The sequence below is a fragment of the Nannospalax galili genome, unplaced genomic scaffold, assembly GCF_000622305.1.
Source record: "Nannospalax galili isolate Female #2095 unplaced genomic scaffold, S.galili_v1.0 scaffold54, whole genome shotgun sequence".
Lineage (NCBI taxonomy): Eukaryota > Metazoa > Chordata > Mammalia > Rodentia > Spalacidae > Nannospalax > Nannospalax galili.
The window spans coordinates 1,208,707-1,233,498 of NW_008341028.1; the positions used below are offsets into that span (position 1 = coordinate 1,208,707).

The 24,792-nt window shown below is 38.8% G+C and overlaps 1 protein-coding gene across 1 annotated transcript in view; it reads left to right on the plus strand.

Moving 5' to 3' along the window:
* Positions 1 to 24,792, plus strand: part of Sugct (succinyl-CoA:glutarate-CoA transferase) — a 932,078-nt gene that overhangs the window by 811,220 nt on the left and 96,066 nt on the right. The window contains exon 13 of the mRNA XM_008836273.3: positions 5,846 to 5,909. Coding sequence (XP_008834495.1) covers positions 5,846 to 5,909 — 64 coding nt within the window. The remainder of the gene's footprint in view (positions 1 to 5,845; positions 5,910 to 24,792) is intronic.

A 24,792-nucleotide genomic window follows, 5' to 3' on the forward strand; every position in this document is an offset into this window, starting at 1 on the left:
AAGTATTTTTATGAATTTTCTAATGAAGGAGGCTGCTGATTATGCTCTTTACTTGGTAGACCATTTTAAATGGGGCTATCCCTCATTTCTATGGATTCACAGATCAACCCTTTTTTTTGTTTTCCTGCCAGGCAATGGCCAGGTTCCTACAAGGGTGTCTCAGGTCTCAGTGCCATCTCTGGATTGCCTTCCTATGTCTATACTCAAGTTCAAGGTCAGCCAAGCCTCCTCAGCCAACTGAAGGACCTGAAAAGCAATACTGGATCTTTATAACTAAGTTCTTAAAAATGGACATACTGTAGAAAGCCATAAAATAATTTTGCCTAGGTAAATCTAGGATTTTAGCAAAATATTAAAACAACATACTTTTTGCTGCCCTATAAAAATCAAACCCAAAGGAGATACCTTCTGTTTACCCAGTTAATTTAACTTAAATTTAAAATTTCAATATTTATTAAACATCTATAGATAGTGTTACATAGCTCTGAACATAAGCATATTTTCAAATGGATATTATTATATAACAATAATAGGCAGGTAGGTACATGAAACTTGAGTATCTCATGCAAGGCTTGCTTCTTGAAGGTAAGGGCCTTACTTGGTTTGTGACCTAGGTTTTCCTTAGCATTTTACAATAGCTGACACATTAGTATTTATACTTGTTACTCTTAGCCGTTCCTGATGACAAAGTTAACATATGTTTATTGCACAGACTAATGAATATGTCCAATATTCACATAGCTAGGACTTGGTGGAGCCAGAGGTTGAACTCAGTCTGTTGACAGTGGTGGAAACAGTTGCCAGTTTCTGTAAGCTCACCTGGTACAAGGGTCTTACCTCATCTCACTTAATCCTTACTGACTACCTGGAGAAACAACAATCCCTTTATATTGATGAGGATACTAAGCCTCACTGTACTAAAGTGTTTCATCCAGGATCACCAGTTGGGTTTGTCCTCTTCAAAACCTGAACTAGTCTGGGCCCAGATCCTTCTCTCTGCATAGCCTTGGCATTGTCATGCCAGAGTATCCTTGGCTACCTAGTAGGGAGCAGTTTAGTTAATTAAGTAGGCCTCCTCGTGCCAAGCAATCCTTCTGGCTTTTCCCTCACTCAGTTGACTTACTTGTTTTACAGAATTGACCACATTGGATAGTTATTTTAATGGCAAACAAAATTATGCTTGTTCACTTGTTCATTTATTGTCTTTGACTGAGTGTCCAACTGTAGGAACTAGCTAAGTGTCCAGGATCAGATATACCTAATTATAGTCCAAGGGCAGCTACTTATTACTTGTGAAATCTTGGACTTGAGTACTCAACCTCTTTAAGTTTCCATTACCTTATTGTTAGAAAGAAGATATTACTTCTTCCCTGGTTTTGTTAATGAGATTAAATAAAGTATCTATTCAGCTTCTAATAGAGTGCCTGATTATTAAGTTTTGTTACACAGTAGCTGTTATTACTGCATTGAACACTGCAGTTACTAACCTTAAGATTTAATCTCAATGTTATCTTTGTTGTATGAGCTTCTTCACTGAACACCTTGACTTAGTCATTTAAATAGGCAGAGCTGTTTACTCCTCCGTGAACATTGCTTCTTTTTATGAACCTCAAGTTGTGTTCTAAATTGGCTCAAGTCCCTTGTCCCTGTCCTCTCTTACAATCACAGACGCTTTTGATACAAATTCATTCATCTTTTGCTGCTTTGACTCTTCTTTGTGCCTAACATCTCAGTGTTCTATGGAGGTTGTTAAAGATTCATGGTGAATGGATAGGTCCATCCTCTTTTGTGCATCCTTGCTAACGCCATTGATGGTATTACTCTGGTTTTGATATGTGCAAAGAAAATAAAGCTCTGAACCAGATTTCTTGCTTTCTGTACAAGTTCTGCACTGGATAGAGAATCAATCTCTCCTCTCTTTCTCTCTCTCCTTCTCTCTCAATGGGTGTTGAATCTAGGGCCTTGTACCACTCAACTACATCTCAAGCTCTCTTTTAACTTTATTAAAAAAGAAAAGAAAGAAAGAAAGAAAGAAAGAAAGAAAGAAAGAAAGAAAGAAAGAAAGAAAGAAATTGCTGAGCGTGGTGGCGCACACCCTTAATCCCAGCACTTGGGAGCCAGAGGCAGGCAGATCTCTGTGAGTTGGAGGCCAGCCTGGTCTACATAGTGAGTTCCAGGTCAGCTGAGGCTACAGGGAGACCCTGTCTCAAAAAGACCGAAAAAAAAAAAAAAAAAGAAATTGAGCCAGGGTCTCACTAAGTTGTCCGGGATGGCCTTTAACACAGTGTGTAACCCTGGCAGGCCTTGCTTTTGCAATTCTCATGCCTCAGTATCCCAAGCAGCTTGTATTATAGGCCTTTGCCAACAGGCCAGCTGAATCCATTTGTAATTTTTGCACCTTTTTGTTTTCTCTACTGCTATACTGCAGGCTTTTTCTTGTTCTTTCTTAGGACTTTATAATAAGACTTACTTTCCTTTAACTTTTATTTCCCACATCACTCTAAGATATACATTTACCCTCCACCGTCATTAATACATTACCATTTGACTATCATTAGGCTGTCACTCTATAACACTCTTGAGAAAGAAAGAGAGTCCTTATTTTAAATAGGCCTGATACTTTGCTAAAGAGGTTAGTGCACTATCTAAAATTCTATTCTTGTCAAGAATAGGCTTTTGAAATATTAAGAAGAAATGAAATTTAGAAGAGCTACTAAACCATAAAAAATCTAGGAAGAATAAAATAAGTTAAAAATGGGAGAAAACAGTACAATCTAAATTATCAAAAGACAAAACTCACAGAAAGTTCTATGGAAAGATTTGGCCTTATTTTGAAATGAATTAATACATAATAAGGAAGGACTTGGATATTCAAATTGCATCTAAAGTCATCTGAATAGAAAGTTGTTTAAAATCCTGAAGACACTCTGGTCTGTGTCATAAGAAAACAGAATATTTGAAACTGAATTTTTAGACTACAATGCTAGAGACTGTAGTGTTGACTAGAAGGGAAAAGGAAAGGGGGATATTCAATAACTTTTCCAAAGAAATGCTTTGCAAGAGATGATGGGGTAGTTCCTCTACTTCCAATGAAGCCTAGATGAGACAGTATGCCTGAAGTAAAAGTGGGCAGGTTCATGTTAGAATACAGAAAGACCTTTGGATTCTGAGATTCTCGAAGATGTTACTGGGCAGAACAGTGTTTGCCCCACAGCAGGGCTGGACAGTTTTCCAAGCCTGCACACCACTGGACAGGGTTTCTAGGCACAGTCCTGTGATTCCTCCCACTGCATTCTGGGATGATGTGACTTGAACCAGGAGAAAAACCTATGGAATCATATTAACTCCACACTGTACATCAAAAGGTGGGTGGTAGCCAAGCCAGGGAGTAAGGCAGCATTCTGCAGCTGGGAGGTCAGACCAGCCCATTTGCCTAAGAATTGTACAAATATCACAATAAATGGTCATGAGAAATGGCAGTTAGCTCCTTTTGCCAAACATAAGATAAATTTGTATTTTTACTTAAAACTAAGTATTTTCTGATACAAAAGAATTGATCAGGTTGATGTATCAAACAGAAAACATTGCATGCTGACAGCAACCTGGAGACAGTAGAGAGATGAATGATTCCTTAAGCTGCTTCTGTGGAAAAAATTCAATCAAATGCCACTAGCTTTCGCTTGACAAAACTTTGACATATGTCCCTTGACCTTTACCAACTACCCTTTCACGTTTGACACTTAACATTTGCTACATGATTAAAATTCAGCGTTAATTAATTTCAATGCTATCAGTTAAGCTATATTTAGCTAAGAACACTCACTTTTGTCTTTTGTGAGTAGCACTGCAGTGTTATTACAAAGAGGTAGTCAGGAGGGCAACAGAGATACGAGAAGAGAAGAATGATTCAGTGTGCAGATAATTGTTTCGAGTGAAATTTAGCTTGGTATTTTTGTTCCTGTCCTCAGTAGAACTGAGATTTAGCACCTCCGGCTGGCATTTAGCCCCCACCCCCACAGAGAAGGGGGCTGTGCTGGGTGGATGCTGAGAATGAGCCACACCAGAATTAAATTATAGCACAGTTCTAACACCGACAAGGATTCTCTCTGGCCAGCTCTTGTGTACAAACCTGGTGATCCCAAAAGAGAAGCAAGGCATTGCTAACAAGGCTGTCCATATGGTGTGGCACTGTCCTGGATGGGGGAGGTTGAGTGCTTGCTAGAGAGCATAGTTTCCAAACTGGTGACCATTCTTGATGCATTTCTGGTGGATGCCTGCTGCTAGTCAAAGCAGATTTGGAAGCCTAACCTTAAAAAGTTTCCCATGAACTTCCCTTATTAATGACCTGTGTCAGTGTGATCAAAAATCTTATTAGAAATGGATCCCCCACCAATATCTCCTCTTTCCCTGAGTTTTTTTCAAGTCAGAATACATTTTTACTGACTTCTTTATTCTGTGTATTTTCTTCTGTGAATTCATTATGGCAACAATGTGGTTCGGTAAATCTTTGTACTTGACCCTCAAAATGCTGTAGAACCATTATAATTGTTATTCTTTACGATATTGGTATGAGCTTGGAGTACAGTGGTTTGCTGCGCCACAGAAATACTTCTGTCATGTACAGGACAGAAGAAGAGGCTCAACCCTCACTTGATGTTATAGGTCAAGCAATTTATATATAAGTTGCTGGAGATCTAACAATAGGTGTTGGTTTCTTTGAGATAGTATAAGCAGATATCCTACAATTGTTTAAAACAAAATAAAACTTTGTAGGATTTAATTTGTCTCTCAAAAAAATTTGGCTACAGCAATTCAACTTCTATGTTGCAGAACCTAGCTCATGCCATTATCAAATCCTCTATCCTTAGTAAATCGATTGGTTGGTTACTGGCAGATTGTGATTTATCAGACCAAAAATTCTAGTCTCCATCTTTCAGGTTGACTGTCCAAATAACAGAGTATCCAGGTGAATGTGTCTGGTGGACACTAGTAGGATGTCACTGCACTCGTAACTGACCTTAGCTCTTAACCTAAGCTGAGTCTACTACCTTTGTTTCTGATGAGACATTGAAGGCCCATCTTGGCCACAGCACAGAAGAACCTAATTAGGTTCTAGCTTGACATCTGTGGCTTTTTCATAATTGCTTTTTGTTTTGTTTGTTTCTTAACTCCAGGGTAGTAGAGTACTATTTTTGAAATCTTGTTCTATGATTAAGGTCTTGCACCACTGAAAACATCCCTGGCTTAGCCTCCCTGCTCAGGTCTCTGAACTGGGCTTCCTGGACTTCTCCAATTAGCTTTGCTCATAGGCTTGTTTAACATTCCTGTGTCCTTCACCTCCATAGTGACGGGCTCCTTGGACACTCTGATTTGCCTTTCACTGGAATGATCCCCTTCTTCTACTGAACAGAGTAGAGTACATGTGTGCCCACATGGCTCCTCTGGGCCAGGTCCTAGATACCCCCTTCCCTCCTTCTTGACTTTGATCAGGTCCTGCCATGATCTAATGCGAGAGTAAGATGAGCTTTGATATCACAGTGGCACACTTAGATGAAAGAGGGAGGTGATCAACTCTGGTTAAAAGTAATTAACTCTTCTTAAGAATGGGAAGATTTTTTTTTATAAATGTAGTTTTCTATTTGTAAGTCTTTCAGTTGTTTTTGGCTTTACTTGGTGACTATAAGAAGAAACATTTATTTCAACTATTTATTTTGAAATGAAAATGAAAAGATCTCTCTGTTTTATCATATTTTTCTTCCATGTGGACCAGATAGATGGCTGTCCATGTGCCTGGAGATTGAAGACAGTTTCATTTTATAAAATGTTTTTGTTTTTCTACTGTCAGGTATTACACAATGGCCTTGTCATGGAGATGAAGCATCCCACTGTGGGGAAGATCTCAGTCCCAGGTTGGAAACTTTTTGTTCTTCTCCTTAACACCTTCATTCATTAATTGTCCACACGCTGGCTACTGTAGGTAGTTGAAAACACTCTCAAGAACTTATTGAAACAATCCAAATGTGTTATCTTGGATAAGAAAGGAATCTTACGACCACAGCTTCTATATGATCAGACTGCAGGCCTGGTGTCTTATCTCCAGGGAATATTGGAGTACGTTGGTGACAAAAATGTTTGTTTCCTTACTCTACTTTGTGAAATTATCATTATTATTTATTTATATTTCATATGTATGAGTGCTTTACCTGCATGTATGTAGTGTGCCCATGTTATACAATGCCTGGGGAAGCCAGAAGAAGGCATCAGATCTCCTGGAACTGGAGTTATGAATAATCGTTAGCCATCATGTGGATGTTGGGAACTGAACCCAGATTTTCTATAAGAGTAGCCAGTGTTCTTAACCACAGAACCATTTCTCCAACCCCCACTTTGTGCAGTTATGTACACAGAAATATGTAAATACTTATCAGCAGACAATTATAGATATGTTATAGTTAAGAAATATAGCATGCTTCATGTGAGGACAGGAAAGGAAAACAGGAATGGTGGATATATAAACTTCTCTCAGTTTAGGGTATAGATCCTGGCTTTCCAGACCAAGAAATGAAATTTTTTCACTAATTCTATAATAGATTTTCCTAAAGTTAACTCATACCAGATAAACTCACCAAACTCTGCTGCTTAAGCAAGAATGCCAGCCTTTTCACTTCCAGAAAGAGCCATCTTTGTGGTAGCCTGGACTCCGCTATTTCTAACATTTGAGAACAACTTGATGATTTCCTGCTACTGCCCAAATAATGACAATTGGCAAGTGAAAGCATGCAAGAGAGAAAAGTATGATGGATGGAATAAATTGGAAGAGAAAATGTTGATGTATAAGAATACAAGGAAGATTCTGTGTAGATAAGGAAGATGATTTAGTGTCATATAAACATACTGTCTAAATCTTATGTTGTATAAAAATGGTGTTGATGAAGGCTAAGAAGGGCATTTATTAATTCATTTAGTAACATGTAGCCCATGTCAGACATTGTTTATGTTCTAAAAACACAAAAATAAACCAGCAAATTTGACCCCTACACACATGGACTTTATACATAGCAATGCATCAAATAATATGAACTATGAACAAACACTTCTAAAATTGCAAAAAATAAACAAAACTGCCATAGAAACTGACTGGGGCCATACAGGCTGCGGTAGTTTGATTGGTCTTTTGTAGGCTTTCTTATAAACTAAGATTGAAGAATAAAAAGAAATTGAAATTTGAGGAATGAGAGAAGAGCAGATGTTATGTTCTGACAGTAAAAATCTGGGTGTGGTCTAAGCAGATATGAACGATCAAGGCGGAGAGTGGGGCAGGAAAAGATGCTGAGGATGTAGACAGAGGCTCCTGTCCATAATAAGCTGGGTTTAGCCTAATATTAGTAGGAGAATGAATTAACACAATTTGAGACTTAAAGTAGGGTGTCAAATCAGGAAGTTATTACAAGAGTCTACATTATAGTCTCTTAAATCTTCTCAGAACAAAAACTGAAATCATAGTACTTTTAGTCTGAGAAGACAGCAAAAGCATTTTGTGCAAGTTTTTAATTTTTTAACAGTGAAGCTAACTTTCCATTAAGTCTCTACATTTAAAGCAGATCAAAGAAGAGTTTGCTGAATGATAGGCTGAGTCCAATCAGATGGCTTCCCTCCTTTCTCCCTCTCCCATGCCGTGGCTCTCCAAATGTCTCTCCTTAGAGCCATGGACACTGTTGTATGAACTTTTTCTGAGGAGACATGAACAAACATTTTCTCATCCCAGATAGGGCACCAACCCAGTAACAGAAACCAAGAAAAGGTTCCAACTAAGTGTACCTTGGGGAGCCAGTGAGTTTAATTACTTATAGGAGCATGAGGGTGGGGGTGGATGAATTACAGAAGTGTGGCTGCTTATGGGTGGCAATACCACGGAAGAAAAGTATCTCCTCTAGTAACTGCTAACTACATACATACCTGGGAAAGGGGAGACCTTATGAGCCCCTCTCCCTTAAGCAGTGGTTATAAATTCTTGAGTGGGGCCCTGTGAGCTCCTCCCATCTCCACAACTGGGTGTCATGGGAATAATCAGAGCTGCTGACCATTCATATCATATCAGGAGGACAGTGTTTCACAACAGACTCCAAACCACAGTTCAATAACCACTATCTAATTTGACCCCATAGGTTTATAGATGAAGTCACAGAGACATTGGAATCCCTACTATATTAGAGAAAAGGGTGATCATCTGAAAGTAAATACAACTGCTAGCTTTATCATGAAGACAACCAGATATTGGTGGCTAACCTTAAAGAAACTCATTAGAGATAGCACTCTGTATCCAAAGTGTGAATTTGCTAGTTTTCATGGTAAAGGAATGACGAATCAGTTTTAGGAAAGGGATTGTTTTTTTTTTTTTTTTTTTTTTTTTTTTTTTTTAAAAAAAAATTTTTTTTTTTTTTTTTTAGAGAAGATGAAAAAATTTTTTGGAAGGGGTTTTTTTTTTTTTTTTTTTTTTTTGGTTTTGGTTTTGTTTTTTTAATTCCTAGAGGGAAAAATTATTCCCTTTGTTCATTTTAACTTGTGAATGTACCAGGTAGATATTGTCACCGTAATGGTGTGTAATAAAGAACCACAAATCTCTATCTGATCCACTGTTTGTTTTTCCTGTGTGTGGATCAGCTGGGAGATTCTGCTATAGGTAGGGCTCAGCTAGATGGCTTTGCCTCTGGTGACAAGTCTGGCTGGCTTGACTTCTCCACACAGGTTGGGCTCAGTTCTGCTCTTTGTGCCTTTTTTGTTTCCATGGCAAATGACTGGGAAAAAATTGTAAACAGAAACCATAATGCCACTTAAGGTATTCACTAACTGCAATCTCTTTTATTTTTTACCTCCCTTTAGAAACTCTATTTTTCTTACTTTAGATATTATAGAGCTCGTGCATGTTTTGATTGTCTGTCTTACTGACATTCCTTTCCACATGAGAATTATCCAACTTGATACAAAATGATTTGTAGAGTGAGAATGGGATGTCTTGAGGACAGCACATGTGGATTCCTCCTGAATGGGAAATGCTGATGCACTTACAAGAGGTGCTGTTTATCTCCTGCCTTGGTGCATCCCAGTGAGAGGATACCTAGACAGAACAGGAGGATTCACATGCAAAAGGACTCAACAGTAGTCAAATTAAATTTTTCTGAAGATTGGAACCTTCATTGATTTTATTTACTTACCATAGTTTTGCCTTAAGAGATGTGCCTCCATTGAAGTCCTCTAGAATGCTGTGGAAAGAAACAGAGTCTCTCACAATGCCTCAGTGAAATGGGTATGCCAAAAGCAGAAATGCATGATAGAGTTAGTGACTTTAGACTCACTGTTTTCTAGTTTTGTGGTGGATACATATTTTGGATTTATTAAATGTAGTTCTATAGATTTGTGCATAAGCATCTCCATCTTCACATTTGTAGTAAACATTCTTATAAATATTGATAAAACACTCCTATATTTCCTTTGGTATTAATCAACTTTGACATGCGCTGAATTACTATATGTTTTACTAGTTTGCATGAAGCTTTTGGTATCAGTCATTATTGGTAACTTGTCTCTTGAAAAAGAATATATTGGTTTCTAAATACAGAGGCTCATTATATAGCCCAAGCTGGCCTGTATAGACTAAGCTAGCCTCACATGTGCAGCAGTACTCCTGCTTCTCCTTCCTGATTGCTGGGGTTATAGCTGTGAGCTACCAAATCTGGTCTATGAGCAGTGATTATTATGCAGCATTCCTTAGAGATGTCAAATTCATGTGCCATTCCTTCAGATCAGGGTTGCTACACATGAACCAACTGGTTATACCTTAAAGTACTGCTTAACCAGTGTTTAATAGACTTTGATCATGATTGAGAAATGACCAAGTTAAAACCTAATCAAAGAGCCCAAAGCCATCTATGCTAATGTCCCTGAGTCTCTACTGTCTGAGGGCTGAAAGTGGGAGCTGGAAATGCAGCTTGGACAGAAACTTCAGTGCCAGCTTAGCAGATGCTCTCATAGATTGATTTTAGAAGTGATTTCTGTCTCCACTGAAGACTTCTGTAAAACTTGTAATGTCCTGAATTTTAAACTGCGGAATTGATTGAAAAATGTGCTTAATACGTATAGAAATTAAAAGACATGTTGAGGTTCTTAACACAGTAATTCTGGACCAAGAGACAAACTATATAAAATCACATGACTTGTCAATTTAATGGAAAGATCTTGCATGAATTATCAGGTTCTAAAAGACTGCCAGTTCCCACTGAGCAGCTCACTGCATCGTCTTCTAGTAGCCCTGGCTGTTGCCTATCAGCCAGAGCAGAGCATGATGTCCTTCCACACTCTGTGGAGGTGCCAAATCAGCCTTAGTGCTGAGCACTGGACTTCAAAAGATGTCATTGCAATCGAGTTTGATATGTAGTTCTAGAGTTTCCCACCATAACCTTTTTCAGATTCTTACCCATGAATATGCACTGTGGTCATTTGACTCCAGAAACTTCTGGGAAGTGTTCAGTGGTGAGTGTGTCAGTGCTCTGGAGGGGAACAGTCTTCTAAGCATGTGGAAGGACTCTAAATTAAATTACCCTGCCTGCTGGTCCTTGATCTGTGTTTTCCAAAAATCAGCTCCAAATTCTTTTAAAATGAAACTTTCCCTACATTCTTCCCCCATAGTGTTTTAATATTCACATTAAGAACTTATCAATTTAGCTCGCGGCTGCGGGATGAAGGAAGAGTCACCACCATGAATAAATGCAGTTTGAACCAAATTATGGGAAAGGATTTTTTTTTTTTTTTTGAGACAGGATACCCTGTAGCCCCAGCTATCCTGGAACTCACTATGTAGATCAGGCTGGCCTTGAACTCACAGCGATCCGCCTGCCTTTGCCTCCTGAGTGCTGGGATTAAAGGTGTGCACCACTTTAACCTTAAGCGAATGTTTAAAAATTGAATCTTATTTACTTGGTTATCTGACATAGATTTCTTAAGGTTTTGGAAGACTCTTCATACAGGATGATCTAAAATGCCTTTCTGGATTTGACAGAAAGTTTCTGCTTTCAGACTTTTAGGGAAGGGGTATTTCTGTCCATTTAGATACCTCAGCACTGTCTGAACCAACTTAATATTAAAAACTATTACATAAAACATTCTTGAAGGGGCTGGATAGATGGCGCAGCAGTTAAGAGCACTGGTCACTCTACCAGAGGACCCTGGTTCAATTCCCAGCACCCACTTGATGGCTAACCATTGGTAACTCCAATTTCAAGGGATCTGATGCCCTCTTCTGGTCTCCACGGGCTTTGCATGACAGGGGTACACTTACATACATGCAGGTAAAACGCTCACACACATATGAAAGTCCCCCTTTAAAGATGGTTTGTGACAAATTTATTCAATGTATGTTTTTTTCCTGAACAGACTTTGGAAGCTATCTGAAAGTGCTTTGTTTCACTTGTTTAGTTTTTTGCAGTTAGAAGCATGGAAAATAGATGAAGTGGCCACCTAGTCTTGACCATGGATAGAAATCTTCTGTGCTACACACTGCTGTACCTTGCTCTGTTACTTTTATTATATATCTTCAAGGTGAAGTTAAATGTCTATAATTGATGGCAGCAATGGGGAAAACCATCACAAATTTTACTGGGGGAAAATAAAAATGAGAAGGAGCCAGGGCTGCAGTTTCTATCTCTCCATAAATTTAAATATGGTGATCTTCACAAGGAACTCGATGTGAAAGTGAGCTCAAGTTATTCCTTCCATAGAGAAAGGCCTTTCATAGGATAACAGGAAAAAGCATGGACAGTTTTCATGTTGTGTGTAGTGCACAGTTCTGAAAAGAGCACAGTCCTTGGAGGACCTGGGTAAGCTACAGAAAGAAAGAGACAAAGGAAGAGTGTATAGTCTGTCAGCAGAGTGAGAGAAAACAGCAGGAAAGTAAATTTTCAAAGCCATGGTGCTTCCCAAACCCCTTCATTGTTTTTGCCGTTATTACACTCCTAACCCATGCAAGGGAAATCAATTGGTGTTTTCTCAGCCATTTGGTAGTGAGTGCCTACAGTGTTCCTTTCCAGCTCTGTTACTGTGAGGAGGGACTGCAGATGTTGTTCCCATCCAGTAGGAAATGAAGAGCAGTGACTTTTTTTCCTAGGCGAACTAGAGGTTTTAGAGGGGTATGAATCACATCCCCAGGAATGCTACCCACCCCATTGACACGAGGGCCTGAGAGCCAAGTTGTTACTGACACAACTTAAAAACCTCCATCAGCTGTGCTGTCTGTACTATAAGGAAGAGATATTTTGCGTGATTTGGGTTTGGGAGGTTGGGGAATTCATGCTGTGTTAGTTGGGTCCAGGGAAGTGACCTAAATTCTGTGGTCTTCCACCAGCATGCTCTTATCTACCTGGATCCTGTTGAGTTTTCTAATAATCAATGAATCTAACAGACAAACACTTGTGGCAGATCAGTCCTAAGTCATCAATGAATTTCTGCAGTGTGGAGTAAGTTTTCAATAAGATGAAGTGATATTTATGAGAAAAAATTTTCTGGGCCAAGTATGGTATTACATACCCACCATGGCAGGCTGAGGCAGGAGAATCTCAAGTTTGAGACCAACTTGGGCTGAATAGTTCCTTGACAGCCTGAGCTACATAGGACAGTGCTATTTCAAAAAAATAAATAATAATAATAATAATAATAATAATGATGATGAATAATGATAATAGTAATAATAGTAATTCTTACATGTACATTCAATTGGATTTATATATTTTTTGGGATGCTTCTTCAACTATCCTTATTCAGAATGATTGCTGAGCTTGAAAAACTTCCTGAAATAGGCTGAGTAGACAACTGAATGTCGAACTCAATATAGAAATCAAAACAAAACCAAAATGAAGATGCAGAATGGGGTCTGGCCTCAGTGACATAAAGTGTTTGCTCATTATCTTAGCAGACACGTTAGACATTTCTGGTATTGGCTCTCTAATCCTTGCTGGATTAACTGATGCCAATTTTTATCTAGTACCAAGTAAAGGCTTTTTGGCATCAGATATGTACATACCCTCTTTGTTATAAATTAAATCAATTAAGCATTTAAAGTTACTAAAGATATATATATATATATGTAAATACAAAGTCTTAAAAACTATCTTTCAGTTTGCACCTCCATGTTAAGGAGTTTAGTTGGATAAGAAGGAAGTTACATTATCTTAAGTTCCAGGTGATTTCACCAGAAGGCAAGCTGTTTGATCCCAGGACTATGCTTCTTCTTGGGTGGGGAGGGTGACATTTGAGTCCTTGCTAAAGGGAAAGTGCTTCTACTTTACTGCTGCATTACAAAGAAGGGCCCCTGGTGCATGAAAAAATGACAACCGCTCTGAATTCCAAAGCAAATTGTTTCCTTTCACATAACACTTTAGCATGTTAAGGCATTCCTGTTAAGAAGGCCTTGCCAGAGAAAATGTTAATGGAAAAAGCCTCCCCTTCATTTACAAGTAACATATAAAGACTATGGGGGTAAAGGGGAAAAAGGAGCTCAAGAGAGAGGGGACCATAGGAGACAGGTATTATCAAGGGAGAAATGGGTATATTTTAACTCAAGAGGACAGGGAGGGTTAGACAGGGAGAGAGAGAGGATAGATAAATAATGCCTAGCTAGTGTAAAAAAAAAACAAAAACAAAAAACAAAAAAACAGAGGGAATCATATTAATCCAAAAACCTACTGAGAACTTACACATAACACTATCTCTGCATGAGTCCATGTGTATAGCTGAAGGCTATCTAACAAGAAACAGTGCCAGACAGGAGAAACCTCCCTTTGAGTTGTTGGCCAGGGTAGCCCAAGAGACTCCCAAAATTGCACAGGCTATTGCCACAGCCCTTGATTGCTTCCCAGAACTTGAAGTTAAGACCTGAAGACAGGACATACTTTGGACACAGGATTTGGCGCAGTGGAACTGACCTGGAAGCCACCTCCCCTGAAGACTAGCTCTCATAGTTTTGGAGAGCACTGTGCAAACTGCTAAGGGAGAAGATCAGTTGATCCAACCCCAGCTTTAAGGCCTAATAACCACAACAATGACAGGCACAACAAACTATATTGGGGTAGTAGTGGCACTTTTATCTTGGGGGTCACTAACAGCTACCGAATTGAGCTTAAAGTAGGTACTGTAAACCTAGCAAAATATACATAGCTGGAGAGGTCATAGATCTTAGAGAAAACCTAAAGGCACCACATCCCTAGAAAAAATGTAATTTCTTACTATGTGCAAAATATAGATCTTTCTCCTTACAGACAAGTATTCCAATCACCCGTCATCAAAGAAGCTTCTTTTGCAACAGATGGAGATTATTACAGAGTTCTACAACACATCACACACAGACATTGTGAATTCCCAAGCCTAAGTGGCATATCTCAAATACAACCCCTACACCCAAGGTTCATGGAATGTGGTGGAATAAGGGGTAAAGAGAATATTAAAGCATCTCTCAACTCTCATCAATGAAGTTACTTCATGCATCGGAGGGCCAGGAACACAAAAGGTCACAAATACCCAAAGCATAGAGAGTAAGAGTCTTCAGAGTGTGGGTCCTTGGACAGGAGTCCTATATTAAACTCCACCCACCCAGGGCTCAGGGATCATTGCAGAAGAGGGGGCAGAAAGATTGTAAGAGCTGGGGAGGAGGTACATGACCATATGGAAATAGAGTCCTACAGGGCCCTGGGACCTTGCTCATATGAACTTACAGCAATGGTATCAGCATGCACAAGACCCATGCAACTCAAGTAGACAAAAACCCAGCATAGAACTGTGGAAATGGGCAGCAGGCTCCAATCTTAACCAAAGAACTATTGACAGCTAATTACTGCTGGGTGAAGAAGAGCTGATCTTCTTTTCTTAAAAAATATTTTATTTATTATTCTTTATTTTTATTTTATGTGTATGTGTGTATTGCCTGCATGTAGGTAAGTGCACTCATGTCGTGCAATGCCCATGGAGGACAAAAGAGGCCATCGGATCCACTGGAACTGGAATTTTGGACAGTTGTTAGCTGTCATGTGGGTGCTGGGATTCGAACCTGAGTCTTCGGCAAGAACAGCCAGTGTCCTTAACTGCTGAGCCATCTCTCCAGCCCCAAAGCTGATCTTCTTAAACAGGGGTCTCCAGATAAGCTGACTAGACTGCAGTGGATGAACTTGTACTGAGGGGCATCTCAGGATGCTAACTTGACTTGATCGGCCTTAACACAAATGACAGAATGTATGAAATTCAGTGGGAGGTCAATGGGAGAGTGCCAGTGGGAAGAAGGTATAAAGATGATTAAGAAGTGCTGTATGAAATACACAAATATTCAATAAGAACTTTATTTTAAAAAAAAAAGTAGCATATAAGCCAGGTGGGTGGCAAACATCTATAATCCCAGCAGCAGGCAGAGGCAGAAATAGTGTGAGTTTAAGGCCAGTCTTGGCTACACAGTTAGACAAAGTAAGATCCTACCTCAAAAACTGGACTAATAAAGTTTAAAATGAAATTTAAACTAAAAGATTACAGTTGAATTTTGATTAAGCAGACAGTTTTATATTGTGTTAATATTAAAAAGATGTCCATCAAGGTAGAAGTAGAAGTAAGGGTTAAATAAACCCCCCACGATATTTTAACATAACCAATGAGTCATATGCAATATCACACTTAACACATCACCCCAAACCTTAAGGAGTTTTTGGCACTGAGCTGGGTCTGTCGACCTTGCTTATCTCTTCAGCTTGAGTTATTGCTGTCTTCTGTGTGTCCATTGTGTATCCGCTTTAATGAAATCATGTCTACAGGTTGTCATGACTTTATCTGGCTGTGGCATTAGCATTCAGTGTTTCTAGGCTCATGCTTTATGTGCTAAGACACCACATAGATGAGGGGTGGGCTGAGAGCCTTAAATGATTCCCCAATTTTTTCTTCATCTGAACATCACAGAGGGATGTGTTGCCTATAGAGGCAATCTATTACCCTTGCTTTTCTTTCAGTGATTCTAAGAGTTCTGTAGCCTTAATTATGTAAAAAAAGCTGTGAGTTCCTCAAATAGGTAAGCAACATCCTAATTTTAATTAAACAAAAAGTAGAAAGGAAAAGTAATCTCAACTACTAACATTTTGGGAATGTGGGGAAAGTTCAGGATAAAAAACAAATTTAAAAAAATTCCCTAGTGTCCATGCATAGAAAGTCAGAGGAGGGCTGCCCTGCTTAGAAACTCCACAGGACTGAATATGCTTTCTCTTAGTTGCTAGGCCTTCAGCTTGATGTGTGACCTCAAATAACCCACTCATCTTCTATCGTCTTCTTCTGTGGTCAATACTTTTGTGCTTTCAATATAAAGAAAAATGCAGTTCACTATGTTGTATAGAACTTCATTTTATGAATGGATTTTAATGGCATCATTGCCATGTAATATTTAAATGAAAGCCACAGAATGTAAGCCAACATCTGTTGGGGACTTCTCTATGTATGCTGTCTAACTTTATGTACATGATCTCTTTTACATCCAGGATAATTCAGTAAGTTGTAAATTTTCATGTCCATTTTATAGATGAGAAAATGGAGACTTGCTGAGTGTTACTGCACCAAGCAAATGTTAGCACAATTCCAACCCACATCTGTCTCTGAAATCCACTCTCTTTCTTGTCAAAAAGGAAAGTTGAGCCTACTACTAAGATTTGGCTTTACAAGTTTAGCCTCTATTTAAAGGTAGCTGAATGTATATTAAACTTTTTTTTGGTGCTAATCAACTTACAGAATTACTTCAATACCCTTTATATTTTAAGAATTGAGGTTTACATTGAGTATGTCTCCTTTTGGGATTAAGTTTGTATTTTATATTTTATAAAGTCTGCCATTGTGTTGCTTTTTTTTTTTTTTTTTCACACCATCAGAACATGTCCTGTTAGGCCACTTTGATATTCTCAGGAGCATGGAAGTGTAAATGCAGCAGAACATGTGGACTGCATTTCTCTCCAGTTGTCTCGTTTTCACACATTAACAGAAATGCAGTTTGGAAGGGGGGAAAGGAAATGTTTGTGATCTATATGTGGATTCTAGTCATCCAAAAACCTACCATGTTAAACCCACTACTCAGATTTACCAGTGACTTGGCCCTGGAGCTATGTAGGCAAATTTTCCTTACTTGGGGCTGGTATTGTTTTAAAGTGATGCCCTCAGAGCTTGATTTTCTTTGAGCAATGTTAAACTGCAAACAATGCTTTACTGGTATAAGAAAGTTAAAGATGATTGTTCTTCAAGTATCTCTGTGATAGCATGGTCAAAATAAGAGTCTCAAAATTAACTAGTGACAAATGTTAAATGATTTCACTTCCATAAAATACCTTGAATACTCAAATTGAAAAACACAGAAAGTAGAGTGGTGGCTGTCAGAGAGCAGAGGGAGGAGGAGGAGTCGGTGTGTAAAAGATGATGGACTGTTATATAACTGTGTGAATGTACTTGATGCCATGGAACTATGACACTTGAAATAGTTATTAAATTTGTGTTATATACATATATTTTCCTATATTAAAATATTACTTATGACAAAAATTAATTTGCTAGTTTCTATTTTTGTGTGAATGTGTTATGCATGTATAGTGTGCATTTAAGACAGCGTAGAACAGAGCGTGTATGAGCTCTAAGAGACTTGAAATAAATATTTGGCTTCGTAATATATGGTGGAAAATAATACAGTCTCTTAAAATCTGTCTCAGTGGCACTGTTCTTATTTGTAATATGAAGATCAAATACCTTATTATAGCTTACAATAATAAAACAGCAATATATGCCAAGGGCTCAGCACACAGGAGTGAGTAGATGTATATTATAGATAATTTATAAACCCTGAACAACATCTACTGCAGCCAGGGTCTTAGGAAAAAATGAAACTAGCCACATTACTAATATTTTACTCATTAAACATAATAAGCATGCATGTTTCTCTAAGAAATATGGTAAAACAAATAATTTCTTTGTTTAACAAATATTTATCTAGCATTTGCTAGGCGCCAAGTGCTGGCTGACAAACAACCCAGTCTAAGGGGGTATGTGACAGTGATGACTCAGACTACAGTGGGGCCAGAGAGAGTCTAAGGCAGTCACCCCCAAGTGTGCAGGGCGGAACTGAACCTTTATCTACTTTCCAGCTAGAAATTCTTGAATAAATATTTTGTGCAAAAAGTCAGTGGAAAGCATGTAGCAAGAAGGCTTCCACAAAAATCTATTCTGAACAGATCATGCAGGTGAACAACAATTCAGAAATCACAGACGGGTGGCACGGACTCACATAGAGAACATTAAAGGAGGATAGTGACACAGTTCAGCGTTTCCAAATGTTCCCTTGAGGACCTCACGGTTCCTTGGAACAATCAGCAGTAGTTGTCCTTCCAAGAGATAGCCATATAGTCAAATGGCTCTGGAAACCTGCATCAAACAGAAGTTATTGCATTTTCTTGATCTTGCCTTTTCTCAGAACCACTGGTATTCTGATGTGTTTGAGTCACTAGATGAGAGATGCTAAGTGCTATTTCCTTAAGTTTTTTGACAGTAGAGATTTTTATTCCCCTGGGGCTCTGGGAAGGGCTGGGGTAAAAGTGATCAGTAGGTCACACCACTGGGACTGAGGTGGTACTTTAATTCCTGCTGGACTTAGCCACCGCCCCCCACCCCAGCCACATTTGCCAAGAAAAGGTTTAACAGTGACATAGATTGAGGGCAGTGCTGAAGTGCAAAGCAGGAACAGCTCACACGGTGATGCTCTTGCACTGGAAGCAAAAAACTACCCTGAAAGCTGGAAAAAAAAAAAAAAATCACTCGAAGAGAAAACACGTCCTTTTCATTGAACTTCAGTAAAGCCACACTAGGAGGATTCTGAGTAATTGTTCATACACTAGCTCAGAAAATGGAGTTGGTTAAGTGGAAGGCAACTTTAAAAATGTGACACGGATGATGAGGTGATTACAGGGTAGGATTTAAGTGGCAGGAGGTGGAGAATTAAGATGCATGACTGAGTGTGGTGGCAGTGGGATATAGGATAGCTCTATAAACCCCAAGTTTATTCCCTAATGTGGCAAATGAGCAGAAACAGACTTTAACCATTAAGAAAGAAACTCAAAGTATATTAGGGAAATGGCATTTAATAGTGAGGGTGATTTGACTGTTGTTGTTGTGTGGGAAAATCAGGTGAGTTATTGGGTAGAATTCAGGATGATAATTTTCTCATAATATTTTTATGTCAACAAAGTATTTCTCCTTTAAAATGACACATGACTTTTTACATTTGCTTGGAAAAAAATTTGAAGAATAGAGAAAAAATATTTAGCATGCTGCAAAGTATTGTGAGCTGGTGTCAGGGCAAGGCTCTGGGCATGTTTTCCCTTAAGCTGAACTATAGCAATATCTTTGATCATGTGAATCTTGGAGAACAGATGTAGTTTGTACAGCGTGGAGTTATGAATGTGAAGAAATGCCTTGTAACAAAAATCACAGCAAGGATAGTTTCCATAAGGAGTACTTAACAAAACTAGCTAACAATTAGTAGACATGAGTGTGCTTTGTAAATACAGTATCTAACTGTCAGATGGATACTTTGAGAGAGGCATTAGCACCCCCATTTTATAGATGAACAAAGTGAACCTCAAAGAAATTCAATAACATGCATAAGATCAGTTATAGACCCGGGTTTTACACCCAGTTCTAAGTTAGTAAAGAAAGTCATGCCATTGATTGCAGTGCTCCACTACTTCCTGAGGCATTGTGGGTATTCACTTATATGAACTTTAGGCCAAAGGCCTAAATAGCAAGTATTCCTGGGAGTGAAGTGGTTGTCCTGTGCTTGTGCATGGGTGACGACTAAGTGAGTCCCTTATAGTTAATTGCAGGACCTGGCTTTAGCTGGAAGTTTGTGCCAGGTCGCACAGGAGTGGGATGGGCAAGGCTGAGGCCATTTGACTCCCTGAGCTGTCACAGCTGGTATCCGCAGGCAGATCACAAAACTAGCACCAAGATTTGATTATAACTTCTCATTGTGGTGTTTGAAGATTTTGTTACTTCTCCTCCTGCCACATGGAGTTTGGTTCTGTTTTCACATTAAAAGATCCTCTTTTCTGAGCACTCCATTCTTGGTGACCTTGTGGAAGTTCCAGGAAGGGAGGGAGTGGAGCCAGTTCTAAAGGAGACATTCCATTTCATCTTGCCTGTTTATATGGAGATGGCAAGGCCTTAAGCAATTACAGCAGCAAGCTCCCTACTCCCACTGGTCATCCCAGTAGGCCCGATTACAAGAAAAAAATTGTTTCCTCCATGAAAGTGAGTTGTGCAGGACACTTAAGAAGTCTGCATTTCAGTGTATTTTTTATTTTGCTAACAAGTTCCAAAATTCTAATCTTGGAGATGACAGCTCACATTCCAACCTTACCTCAGCTTACCACTGAGGAGAATTTTCCTTGACTAGAGAGAAAGTAGCTTGAAAAAATTAATTTCACATTCCTGTTTCCAGGGCGTTTGAGACACATGGCCAATCAGTGTTACTGTTACGTCATTCACCTTTTATACAGATTAGGACTGATTGCTATGTCTTGCACATTTAGGGAACACATTTCAAATCTGAGCCATTCGGTTCCATAGCAGGCCCCTAGCAAACACAATATGTATCATCTAGTCTGGCAATCTCTATAATGCTTTCTTCTTTCCTTAAAAAAAATGGTTTATTAGTATTGATGGAAAAGCCAGATCTGACAGGAAAATTGGAAAAACTAAGTTAAACAATTCTAGAATAATTCAAGGTAGTGAGGTGGAGTCTGAACAACAACAAAATATAATCCTGAAGGTCATGCTTTTTAAATGAAGCTTAATTAGAGATGTTTTCCTGTATGGGACTTTCTAAGGCATCTTCCCTGTTAATACTCCTAATAAGGGTAATTCCAATTCAATTTCATTCTGTTGCCACCTGACACACAAGGTGAGGTGTCAGGTCTACATGTACGATTAGAGTGGGGATGCACACCCAGCTCTCCCAAGCTTGTCTTTATCATTAAAGTTTGGAGGCCCATCATCTTTATGGTGGCTCAAGTTATAATGGATGTGGTGCTGTGGTGTTTCCAAATCTTGTCAATGTATAGTAGTAGTCTCTAATTCTTCAGGAAGCATGAATTACAATTTACTCTATATTAGATGTTTTAGAGCTAGCAAGATTTGATATCAGTTTTTGTTAATTAACTTCTCTTTATTTATAGTAAATTGCAAATGGACATTTTTCTCTGATCTATTTTTTCTAAATCTTTAGTTATGAAATTTTCCACTAAGTTGAATTCAAAGAATATTCACTTATACATATTTGGTCTTAAATCAGATTAGAAATATGGAAACTCCAAACCAGAGCATTGCATTCCAGCTGAAATCCAAGATATTCTCTATAAAACTGGATTATTTTCATTTAAAAACAAAACAGACAAGAACTTTTCTTGAAAATGCTTCCTAGCCTTTGTGTTGTCAGATGCCTGCTTTGACTCAGAGTATGACCTAAGTGCTTTTATTTAAAAATTTAAAAAAGAAAGGAAAATCTGTGTGATTCTCCTAAAACACACAGAGTCAGCTTTTATGCCTTGAAGTCATCCACTGACTTTAAAATTTTGAATAATTATGGAACCTTAAGGGAAATGACCTATTTACAGGGCATGGTGGTACACGCCTGTAATCCCAATTATAGGGAGACTGAGGCAGGAAAGTCAAGAATTCAAATTTAGCCTGGGCAGTGTAATGATAATTTGATTTAGAAAACAAAACAAAACCCCAAATGAATAGATAAAAAAATAGAAGAAAGAAAAATTAACTGTTTAGAATCAGAGATTTCTAAATCAACATAAAAAGCAAATCTTGTATACCTTTGTCTTTTTTCCCTGTGTGCCTTTTTAAATGGGGTAGAAGAATAGGAGATAATTAAAAAATAAGGTCACATAGGAGAAAATACTAGTATCTACAACTGCAAAAATCGAGGGGCTTCTCATATCTGAATAATGTCTGGATTTCTAAAATAAGGTAAATGTTGTATCTCAGTCAACTAGCATATCTCTCCAGTACATCAGAAACCCTTTCTGAACTTTTCCGCATTGAGCAGCACTCTCCGTTTTCAGCCACGCATTTTCTTTGCTGCTCTTCTTTATCACCATTGACTGTCACAGATATGAGAGAAACTGTTAGCATTCAGTATTCCTTTATTATTATTATTATCCTCATGGAGGTTTCCATATCCAAAAGGTATGCCTATAAAATGTAAACCAAGTCACATGATACAAAACTGTGTCTTATATCCAAGATGTACAATTGCAAAAGCTATCCTAATGGAACATTTTTCTAAATGCTATTGGTCCTAAGAAATCTTTCTTTTTTATTCTTTGAGAATTACATAACATGCATGTATATAATGAAATACCACATATACCCTCATTCCTGATTTTCTCCTCCAGCTTCCCCCATATGCCCCTGACACCTCCCCTTCCTTCATGTTTTCTCCTCCTCCCTCTCCTCCTTCTTTTTGATAATTCATCATGTTCAATTAGTGCTGCTCATATGTGCATGGGTATAGGACCATCCATTGGAGAGAGGCATAACTGGTCAAAGTACTGAGAGGAAGAGACTGAGTGATTAACATTAAGTGGGACATTTTATCAACCCCCAACCCCTGCATAGTTTCAGGGAACATCAGGGAAGGGGGGCAGGAAAAAAAGCACTAGAGGATTGAAAGCAATGCTAAAAAAAACATATAGTCCCCTGGACATGACAGAGCATTGCACTTATGAACTCACAACAGTTTTGGTTACCTGTACAAGATCAAGCCAGAAAAGTTCTTCCAATGCAGAACACATTCCTAGCCTAAGAAGGGAAACCCAGTATGATATGAGTTTTCTAAATCCCATAAAGACAAGACTACAGAGTGGTTTTAAGGCCAGAAATGAACCAAAGAGGAAAAATCAGAATCTGCTTTCCAAGACTTGAATGAATGGTAGGAGTCTGTTTTAGGCAAGCTTAAATAAGCACCATGGCCTGAGCTGAAGCTGATAGTGAGGACTGAACTCACCCTGAGTCTCCTGACCTTGCTCCAAAAGGTCTTCATGTCCCTAGGGTTCCAGGCTCCTTGGAATGGAGGAAGAGAATTTCTAGAAGAAAATCAAGCAGACTCTCACCCAAGGAAGGTTCTCAGCCCAGCTTCTGAGCTGCTTCCTCTCAGCTTGAATGGTGAGATTCCGTAGGCACAGGCTGTGAGAGCTCAGGATATTTTTTAAAAAAATAATTATTGAGAATTTCATACATGCATGTAAGGTGTTTTTATCAAATCCATGCCCACTCCCTCCCCTCCAACTCCTCCCATATCTCCCCATCACTTTTTTCTGATAACCTCATATACTCTTTCTTCTTCTTTCATTTTTTTATGGGGCTTTTGGCTACTCTAACAGTCCCCCTTTGAAGAGGTACCCCTAAAATCTTTTAAGGGTTAGATACAAACTCCCAAATACTTTTGACATTTTTGGCCTTCGGAACATATTGCTAAGAGGCCCAAGGACATTGTGAGTTTTAGCCAAGAAACTGGCTACTTTTCTTTGGGGTCTTTTTACCCTAACCTAACTTCCTAGCCAATTCCTACCTCCTATTCTTATCACACCATCCTCTGAAGAGGTTACCCAAATTGCCAATAGGGAATTGGGACACAGACTGCTCTGGCTTCTTCCATGCTGAACAGGGATGCAGGGTGAGGCAACTGGAGTACCTCTTCAGGGGGCTCTATCTAAAAGACTCCCAAATTGCATAACTTTTATCTCTAAGGGGAAAAGAAAGTCCTTGAATCATGAATAGGAGCTGTGAAGTAGAAGTAAAGGCAAGAGTAATTAGCATTACAAGTTATAAACAGGAAACTAGAAAAGAAGTCAGAACAGGGCAGTTTTCAAAAGTTCATATGAGAGTCCGTTGGAATTTCTTGACAAGGGCTTCCAAAAGCATCCCTCTATTGTGTTCCTCCTCATTTTTCTTTTGTCTTCCAAGGCTGGACTCTAGAGTGATGGATTCAGGATTTGCTTTCAGGTATTTTGATAGCTGTTGGAGTGGTTAGAATCACTGTCAGTTCCCCCTCAAATGCTTCTAGATCAGGTGAGAAAACAAATTTATCCATCATTTTAGAATAATAGCTGGTTGTCTCCCTTGCTTACTTAGGCACTACAGTATTGGAGACCAAGATTTGAAGTTTACATCTGAGCAGCACTTTCTGGTTAGGAACAAAATCATCAATGAGAAATAATTGTCTAAATAACTTTTTATATAGAATTAAGCCTAATGTCTGGGAAGTGTAATCCCTTGAACTCTTAAAGAAATATATAGATGAATTTACTCTTTGGTTATACTTTCCTTTGGGGTGTTTAAGACTGTATAGTTGGCCCAAACAAATCAATTTATTTTTATATTTAAGGTCAGTTGGGGATCTGTTCCTCAGGGGTCACATAGGTTTTGGAGGAGCCCCTGGCTCTTTTCTTTTACCAGGTCCATCTATGTGAAGATAAGTCAAAGGCCCTGCTTGACCATGTCTGGCTTCACTTGGAAGCATGAATGAGATGTTTCCTCTGAGTTGATCCTTCTCTTTGTAGACTGGACACTGGTTCAAGTCCATCTCGTGGGGTTTTCATGGCATCCCAGAACAAGAGGACAGGTGACTCTTCACAGTTACAGGACATTTTGAGAGATGTTCCATAGTCCCCTGGAACTTAG